Consider the following 9,535-nt stretch of genomic DNA (forward strand, 5'->3'; position numbering starts at 1 on the left):
ACATAGAAACATGCATATACCTCATAATAATAAAAATGACAATGACAGAATATTTATTTCCTTTGAGCATGAAAATATGAATGTATATAAATTCGTTTTTGAAGATCAAAGAAAATGGGATATTTCTGAAACATAGCTTGTAAATGGAAAACCCAAATTACAAATATTTCTTATAATCAGCTCAAGAATAATAATTCATAGGCCTATTTTACTAAAGAAAATAAAAATTCAATGGAAAATTTTTATTATGAGCATTCTATTTCTTTTCTAGTTTAAAAATGTCTTTATATTATAAAATAAAAGTTGCCATGCACTTGGTGATATTGTGATAGTGTGAAAATATAATTGATGCAGTGATGGTGCGAGAAATTTGCCGACAAGGGGTCCAAGCGAAGCTTTGGTCGACGGCCTGGAATAAAAACTCCCTCATAGGGTTCACAGGCTTAGTATGGTCCAAAATGTGCTTTTTAGACCAATTATTAGGGGCCGGCAGTCAAAATAACGTTATTTGGATAGGCAAATTTTTAAAATTTTTTATCCGACAGTGAAAAAACTCCATGGAGTTCATCCGCCTATACTGGTAGCCTTAATATATATTGCTTTGCAGTGTTGTGTGCAGATAAATTGGTTTTAATGGGCATATGGCAGATTGCAAAGTTGCAGATTAGTGGTGGCACCAGATAGGGATTGAACAATATAGAGAAATCCTGAATGGACACAAACTGCTCATTTTGAAAATTATCAACTTGAAAATAGATATTAATGTACAATATTTAAAAAAAAAAAGTGTAACCATAAGTTTACAGCGAAAAATGATAAACATTTTCAGTCACTGGAAGTGTTATTATTTTTCTAATTAGCCACTGGTATTAAAATCAGGGTACACAAATAATTCAATAATTTCTCTGCTCAAGTTAATAATATGCATGTTACTGCAAAATAGGCAAGTTCACTTTAAAATTATTTTTTAATGACTGTCATTTTCAGGTAACAAAACATATTTAATGACAAGTAGCATAAAATAAGGTTGCATTCTAGCCACTGTTTTTTTTTTCAGTATTTATTATATAAATATATACACACAAGATAAAAATTACATCAAAATTTCTGCACATTTTTTCCTACTTGATAAAATGTAAAATAATGTAATAAAATGATCGAAAAATATACACACTTTGCTATATTTAATTTAATATCTTAGTACAGTATTATGGAGCATGTAGATGCTTTTCACATTCTACAACTGTTCCATATATTTAATGGCCGTGGGAATCCTGTTGTGTTTAGACAAAATACTACTGAGTTAGATTACATATTGCCATTGGGTTATGGGTTACTGACTCGATGGAACCCTGCAATGCTATTAAAACAATCACAACAAACAAGCTTGCAGTCTAATTTGAACTAAAAATATTTTTTTTAGTCAAAAGTGATGATCCATGTTACAAAGTGCTTCACATTTGATATATATGTATATATATGTATATATATATATGTATGTGTACATATATAAATTTTCTCCCATCGGAAATTACAAGACATGGATAGATAAAAGCGTTACCCGTTAATGTTCTGATTTTAGATGCTGGCACCGAACTTTCCTGAAGTAAAGGCAAAATCCTGTAATTAGCAATTTATACTTTTCGGAGACGAGTTCTGTATTGTTTTGTTTGAATTTGATGATTGTATGCGCTCTGGGGTCGGCTTGCTGGCGTAGAGCGCTTTATAAGTGTCACTTATTATTATTAAAAGAAACAATGCAATGCAATCGAAAACTTGCAGTTTATATTTTAAGCGGAACAACCTTGTGTCACAAATGCTTGCAGAGTAAATAGTATAAACATTAGTTGTCTTGGTTAACTTGAAACAATTTAACAATAAAAAAAATGCAGTTTTAATAAAAAATATAAATCTTGCCTCAAAAAAAACAGTCTTACTTATATTTTTGTTAATCTTACTGTATACTTAAATGACCTACAGTATTCAACTTTGGTTTCATTCACACAGGTTAGCGCTACAATTTATCCATTCATCAACCATGTAAATTGAATGCATATCATATAGCTACACCTGGCATCTGTGCCCTGGGTACTTAAAATCTGTTATCCTCTAAAGCGCTGTCCACACTTTCATGTGACAAATATGTCATGTCACACATGAGGTGACATCACAATTACTCGACAGTTAACAAGTTCTCTAGTTGTTTGACTGGTTGTTTTTTTGTGATTAACTTTGATTTTGGGCACTTTGTATCCTCTGAAAATGCACGATACCAAACGATAATAATAGTTAAATGCGATGTCTAAATATCCTAAGAAAATATAACCGGTAAATGGCTTAATTTAAACCAGCAAACCTGATAAAATAATAATCAAGTTCAGGCCAGTGTGCCACTACTCTGCACTTTAAGCCCAGCCCAACAAACCACCTTTGCAATTACAGGGACTACCGATGTTACTAAGGCTGGCTACAGTGTAGGCTCTCGTGATCTCTGAGCTGCCGCAAGAGTTTCTTGCTTCTTCCTCTAATCGTCCTCATCAGGAAAGACAACTTTATTCAATTGGTAACTTTAGTAAAAGTAAAACTGCTTGCTTAGTTAAGCCACATCCATCTCTTTGTTACCTGATGATGCAGCAACTTCCCCCTCAAGGAAATCATCCTGGAAAAAATAAAGTTAATTATCTCAATTATAATGTAAACAAGTTCTTGTAATCTTGAGAGCTTCGATGAGGGCTGTATAATAGAGGCAGTAGAGCTTAAAAATGATCTATTAATCAATCAGCCTCATGAGGGCAGTATAATAGAGGGAGCTTAAAAATGATCTATTAATCAATCAACTATATCAATCAGCCTCATGAGGGCAGTATAATAGAGGCAGTAGATCTAAAAAGATCTACTAATCAATCAGCCGAGTGTTTCTTGAGGACCTCATCGGAGCTAAAAAAATTCGATGAAATTTTGGGATGGGCTCCTCGGAGACTTAACAGCAAATGCAGCGCACTGCTGATAAATTGGCTTGTCCACCAAGTGACAGCCACTATTTTATGTTCTTTTAGGGGTTCCCAAATTGGAAGAAGCCATTTCCGGGAGATCTGTAATAATAATACCCATTGGTTGGGAGACAATGGATAATATAATAGTAAAACATGAAAATATCGTAAATTTGCGAAAGATGGGTTATTTTCCAGGGGATTCTTATTTGCTTGCGGAAGTGCGGGAGACCTTTCTCGATTTCCAAACGAATCCTGTGACTGGTGGTGGAAGACTTGGGAGAGAATTGGGGACTCCTGGTTCTTTAATATACACAGCATGGCTTAAAATGTTTCAAATGATGTTGCACTAAATTGTAAATGAAAGGGTTTGTTCGTTCTGTAAAACAGTCCGAGATTAATTTTCTTTTTTGCGCCTGAAAGGATTTTTTTTAACTTGTTGGTTATTTTGTTTTCTTTTCGATTTCAGCTTTTGTATAGCACTTAGGTTTCACAACATTTTAAGTGCTTAAAAGCACTTTATAAAACTAATCTATTAAATTATTATTATTATTTATTAAGAGCATTTTGTTTAGGATATAACCATGGATTTTATGTACTGCAATCCTTGATCTATTGCACTCAAGTAAAACTGATGCCAAAATCTTTTAGTTTATGTCCCTCACTTGGCCTTGAACATTGCCATCTGACCCCTATCATTTTCTAGTACCACAAATAGACAACAGTTTAGGACAGCGCAGGCTAAAATCACCATAAATCATACATTACTATACAGCTGGTGTGTTGTATGACAATAAACAATTATTCTTTAATTACACTCATCACTTATGCAGACTACTGTTATTTGCCAAGTGCAGTCCTAAAAATCTTTGTAACTTTATGGTATGTACAATAATTAATTTCTTATATTTTAATCTCATACAAAACTGTCATGGTTGGATTTTCTTTTTTAAGTTTCTTTGAAATTTCTAATTAATATTTAGTGAAACATGAATTCTTGATTATGTTAGTTGTTATTGTCTGACGACTAATTGGTAGTTTCTAGGTCACATCTGACAATGCAATGGTGGATACCATAAATGCTTGAATAAGCGCCGCTGTCGTTTAAGCACAGCACCAAACCAGATTTTTTTTTCACTAAGTGCTGCACTGAAGACTCCAAAAATTGTATAAGCAGCGCGGCGCTTATTCAAGCATTTACGTTATGCTGTTTTGTGGAGTTTTTTTTAATGTAGCAAACTCTAGGTTTTGTGTCTTTGCCCTGCACAGCAGTTAAAGATGGCTGAAAGGGGGTAAATCTGGTGGAGGTTCATGATGGGTCATGTGTGTACCTTATTACTGTACAAAAGTCATAATAAAAACACCACACATAACCGAATCCCATTCGGATACATAATACAGTAAGGCAAAATAGGGCATAGATCCCGGGGGCTCACTCTTAAATATTTAGGTGCCGCATTTACGGGGGTATTTTTGAGGACTTGGTAGCACAAGTGTGGGAATTTATGGGAGAGTTTCAGCATGTATAGGGTATATTTTCGAGGACTTGGTAGCACAAGTGTAGGAAATACCATGTAAATTTGGTAGTTAAAGTCCCTGCCCTGTCCCATATTAAAGTCACATAATTTTTCACAAGATGTTAGCAAAGATTTTTTGCTAACATCTGTGCTAAACCTACCGTTGAGACATAGCCACAAACAGTAGGGATAGTGAACAGACAGAACCGCGGTCTTATTCGCCATCGGGAACCAGTACAAGTTTAATTTTGTAGGTTACATGGCCGTAATAGTAGTACAACCAACACCGGATTTTGGTAAATGGTAGTTCAAGTTCCTAATAATTTTCAGTAAAATAGGTAGCGCAAGTGTCTCCCCGGGGCATAGACCCACGCTACCGCTGGGAGCCTATTTTTGTAATATGTACAAGCAAGTAACATTTTTTTTGTTCCCCTCCCACCCAGCGGGGCCAGGGTACTGTAGCAGGCACCCCTAACATATTGGGCAGAAAACATTGTCCTCTGTTATCTATTTATTTAAATATTTTATTTATTTAGGCACACACAATAGCGAATATATCACTGACCCACTTGTAGGTGACAATTCCTTTTACAAGACAAACACACGATGCTTTACACATACTAAATCTCAAGGTTTTCAGGGAGTGAAGTTGTTTTTGGTTATGACAAAATAATCCTGCAGCACTGAGAGGAATTGAACCCAGGACCCTGGGATTGGAAGGCAAGCATCTTAACCACTACACTATTCAACACAACTCCACTGATTATAAATAAGTTTGAATCTATAGAGCCAAAGGGGTAACATTACCCATAATTCTTTAAGACCAATTATGGACAGTAATAACTGCCAGTGTTTACCTCCAGTTTTCAACAAGCATTATAAAAGGCCAAAGTTCTTTGAACTGTTTATAAGAAACAGACCCCATGATGCTAAAACAATATGAAAACATAATAAATAAGTGTTTCTACTTATAGGAGCGGGTTAATGCAACGTTTACAATAATACGGTACATTGCTTGTCAATGGTGCAAATCCGCCTGCTTTTGAACTGTCCTTTGTTGCCAGGGAATTTGCTCGATTAGACCAATACACTTAACACTCTGTTACAAATATACTGGAATTGTATATTGTTATATGAACAAAGATTATAAAAACAAACAGGTTGAAATTTATCTACTGATTATCTAAGATGAGTTAGATGAGCTGAAATCCCTGTCATGCTCCTCAACTCACTATTGGTGTGAAGTGTTCACCAAACAGCAAGCTTTTTTTGGGGCTGCTAATTACATTAAGAACAGGAAAGGTAGGAAGGCATAAAGACTTAAATTTTAGCTTTTAGCAAACCTAATTTTAAAAATGTATGTACTTCAATATGTTAAATTTTATTTCAATGTGCATTTTAGTCTTCTGCTACTCTATTTATGTATTTATCTTTTATACTGTAATAAATAAATGTTATTGCCGTAGGAACTGTAAAAGTGTTTTGTTTGTCAACACATTATTTAAATTCATTCAGTATTATTATTGATTAAACAATTTTTGCACTTGAAGTAAAATTTAGTATGATCATTGTTAGCAAACCCAAACTTAATAAACTTTATTATTTCACAACAAATTTCAAATTTCATTATTTTAACATTAAAATTTATTCTTAACTATCTACTGCTATAATCATTTTTAACTGTTCAATACTTTCCTTTCTGTTTATGGAGTGTTTTTTTTTTTAATTTATAATAAAGTCACTATTTTTTATTGACAAAATATTTTGCATTGTAATAAAATTTAGGATGTTTACTTTGAACAGGCAATATACTGTACAGTCGTGCTAAAAAAAAATTGTAAAATTAAATACCAAGCACAGCAAACCATAACTTTTTATAAACAAATTTTACTCTTTCATTTCTGTTGAAACTGTCTACATAGACTTCTTACTTCAGCTCCCAGGTACCCTTCCACTGGTTGAAAATTATAAAATTCAAATATTAGTGTAAAGGAAATACTTACAATATCATAGATAACTTTGATGACAAGAGAACAGCTTGGACAAGTCGCTACATCTTCCCCATTCATCAAGTCCTCCTACATGGCAAAATCCAATAATAAATAAACTCTTTAAATTAAACCATTGCTGCTGTTACAGTAATTGGTTAATATGTGCTTAACAACATCTATGTTGTTACTTCAACAATAAGGCAAAACCTTTTTATACCTTGTTTAGTGAATCCGCCACCTGCCAATAATGATGATTTCAAATAAAAATAAAATTTATTTTTAGAAAATTAGCACACCTGTCGCCACAAAAAATTGACATTTCAGGAAAAAAAAATGTTATGTGTTATGCCTGTCGCTGCCTTGAAATTGCCAAAAATAAGATATGTAAGCCTATATATTTCTTCCTAATTATATAATTACTACACTGTTTACATTCACCAAAAAGATTTTATTTCAATATTTTTTCAACTCTCCTCTGACGATCTTTGAAAATAAGTTTACGAAACAAGGTATAAAAATGGTCTCGTCTGAAATACAGTATCTAAATTTACTGTAGTACCTATGCCTGCTGTAAATACCAGCTTCAGTTCTGGAAATTGGGGCAGTCATTCAGCATAGGCCTAGACTAGTAGTAGTAGTATATTAACTTGAAAATATACAGAAATTAAAATAATAATACTGCTGTACTGTACTGTATGCCAACACTGTTCCTTCACATATTCTTTGGACAGGGTGTTCAGGAGGCGTCCCAATTTCCCGAAGACTCCCACTTAAGCCGGACGTCGTACAACGGTCGTAGGACAGTCGCACGATGAATCCACATTTGCATTCAGCGAGCGATAGACAATGCAACGCCGTCTGCTGATTGTCAGTGGATCCATTGGGTCCGCGTCTTCGCATGCATTCTTTGTCGCGTTGCCGTTGCGTCGTACGCAGGGAGTAACCAGCTTAAGACTTGAGTATGAAGTCTGTTAGCGCCACCAGTGAATTAAAATTTAAGAGCTGTTAATTATCTGGCGGCCTCTACAGGCTTCTGTACCAAAGTCTTAGTGGGAGTCTCTGGGAATTTGGGATGCCTCCTGAACACCCACAACCAAGCAAGAAGAAAACTCAGAAACTCATCTTCAGCAAATTTTCATATTTTATTTAGCAAGTTTATGTAACCTAGGCTTATGTCATAGAGGGCGATGGCCTAGGCCTGCTGCTGTATTTTATTTTTACTTTGGTTTAGCCTCGGCTAAGCTTCCCTCCTATCCTAATTTAAGCTACTTGTTGGATAGTAGCTGAAAGTCGCCTAAGCTAAGCCGCCAAGGCCTACTGTTAATCTCCGTACGCAGTTCACCGACTGCGTAACACCGGTCAAAAAATAGGGAGACGTGGCTCGAACTGAGAGACAAGCCTAGGCCTAGCATAATATGTACGTAATACCAGTATTTACCTGTGATATCTCAAATCTATCACCACAAGGACATGGAAAATGATATATTTCAGTTTCTTCGTCATATTCGAAGTCTTCTATTTCAATTTCGTCGTGAAAAACAGTCATTTTACAGAGTTCTTCTCCCCTCCTGCGATGCTGTTTGGGTTGCGCAACACATGGCATGTGACGTCAGAGATAAGTTCAAAGTTGATGTAGAGTGGGTCCTGAATATTCATTAGAATAATTATTATTGATGTATAATTTATTATTTCTTGCTGATATTATTTCGGCTTTAAAAGTGGAATTTGGAGTTTTAGCCATTTTAATTTAGGCCTAGGCCTATTATGATTTTGACTAGACTAACTTGTTAAATATGCTTGGCTGCTGCCGCCGGGACGGGGAAAATTGAGCGCCCCTCTTTCGCCACCAGTGGCGCATCTAGAAGTCTTGAAATGGGGTGAGCGAAGGTGAAGTGGTGGCGGGTATCAATAGGTAGTTTTCGCCGCACGACGTTTAACCTTTAACGTTAACGGATGACGTCATAATTTATTCATCTTGCGTTGCATGCGAAGTACGGTGATTTCAGGATTTTAGGTGCTCGACGTACGTTAGTTACGGGTTTGCACATGCGTTTTCAATTTGTTTACAAAAGGGGCGTAGCTATCGCGTTGACGTCGTGCAGCGAAAACTACCGGTACCTAATATTATTTTATTGCACTAACACGATTAAAATTAAAAAATAAAATAAAATAAAATAGGCCTAGACAGAATTTCAAATTCCATGTTGAAAAAATTCTTATAGTAGAAATTCCAAAATATCGCCCCCCCCCCCCACCACTTACAGAGTTTGCAAAAGTTATCTGGAAAAGAGGTCATCTCAAAAAGAGGCCCATCTCGAAAAGAACCCAGAGGTTTTACGGTATGAAAACAAATAGGCCTACTGTCTGTACAAAGTTTACAATGCAAACGAAAGGCGCCGACCACGTCTGTTAATGGTGCGATAATCTATTACGAGGCTATTGTTAGCGTTATATTTATGATTACAATTATTTACAAAGAAAATTATATCACATACTAATAATATTACATTAAAGGCAGAATTGGCTATAACCCGCTCTTAACTGTGACGCATGATGTCCCTCAAAAGTAGGTCTACCTCTTTCAGTTGCACTGAACATACCGTAAATATAAACTTAGGCCTAAAGTTCAAAGCAAGTGATAATGACATTTGTTCGGATACGCCGCTTATCAGATCCCGATCAAAAGTATACATTCCTGGCCCACTACGGTGTATTATTAAATGAGTATAAGCTAGCCTTCTTAGTTTACAAAAAATCATTTAATGTGGTGGCGTTATTAGAATGACATGTAAGGGCAATACTTCGTGTTAAAATCACATCTCATTGAAAAAGGTAAGCTGATTAATTTATCGATAGTCCATTCATTTTATTTATTCAACACTTCGTTTTGAAATTACTTCATAATGTATGGCCAGTTTAATTGACTTTTTGGAAGTGCCTGGTCACCTTTTCTCGCAGGTTGTTCAGTACTTTTTTTACGATTTCAGTCCAGTCCGGTGGCGGCGCCATCGTCTGAAATCTGGGTGGGGGAGGGAAT

The 9,535-nt window shown here is 35.4% G+C and overlaps 2 protein-coding genes across 3 annotated transcripts in view; one reads left to right on the forward strand and one right to left on the reverse strand.

Annotated features, from left to right (window-relative positions):
* Nucleotides 1-1,053: 1,053 nt before the first annotated feature.
* LOC117112243 (DPH3 homolog) lies at nt 1,054-8,107 on the reverse strand. Its single transcript, XM_033255315.1, has 3 exons — nt 7,937-8,107; nt 6,511-6,585; nt 1,054-2,659 (listed from the first exon to the last, which is right to left on the reverse strand). The coding sequence occupies exons 1-3, from the start codon at nt 8,099-8,101 to the stop codon at nt 2,597-2,599; spliced, it is 303 nt and encodes a 100-aa protein (XP_033111206.1). The 5' UTR covers nt 8,102-8,107; the 3' UTR covers nt 1,054-2,596.
* LOC117112242 (inverted formin-2-like) overlaps nt 5,317-9,535 on the forward strand; it is a 48,989-nt gene continuing 44,770 nt past the window's right edge. Inside the window, exon 1 of one of the 2 annotated variants that reach the window (XM_033255309.1) lies at nt 5,317-5,809. The gene's annotated coding sequence lies outside the window, so the exon portion shown is untranslated. Of the gene's footprint in view, nt 5,810-9,220; nt 9,331-9,535 lie in introns of those variants that run through there. The other variant, XM_033255313.1, reaches the window with a different exon arrangement.

This window comes from Anneissia japonica, unplaced genomic scaffold (assembly GCF_011630105.1).
Source record: "Anneissia japonica isolate Jap-2015-1 unplaced genomic scaffold, ASM1163010v1 scaffold1537_len634075_cov158, whole genome shotgun sequence".
Taxonomy (NCBI): Eukaryota; Metazoa; Echinodermata; class Crinoidea; order Comatulida; family Comatulidae; genus Anneissia; species Anneissia japonica.

Coding starts and splice junctions, on each gene's coding strand:
- LOC117112243 (XM_033255315.1), bottom strand. CDS start 8,101: ATGCCATGTGTTGCGCAACCCAAACAGCATCGCAGGAGGGGAGAAGAA. Junction 6,586..7,936: donor ATAGATTTGAGATATCACAG/GTAAATACTGGT, acceptor TTTGCCATGTAG/GAGGACTTGATGAATGGGGA. Junction 2,660..6,510: donor TCAAAGTTATCTATGATATT/GTAAGTATTTCC, acceptor TATTTTTTCCAG/GATGATTTCCTTGAGGGGGA.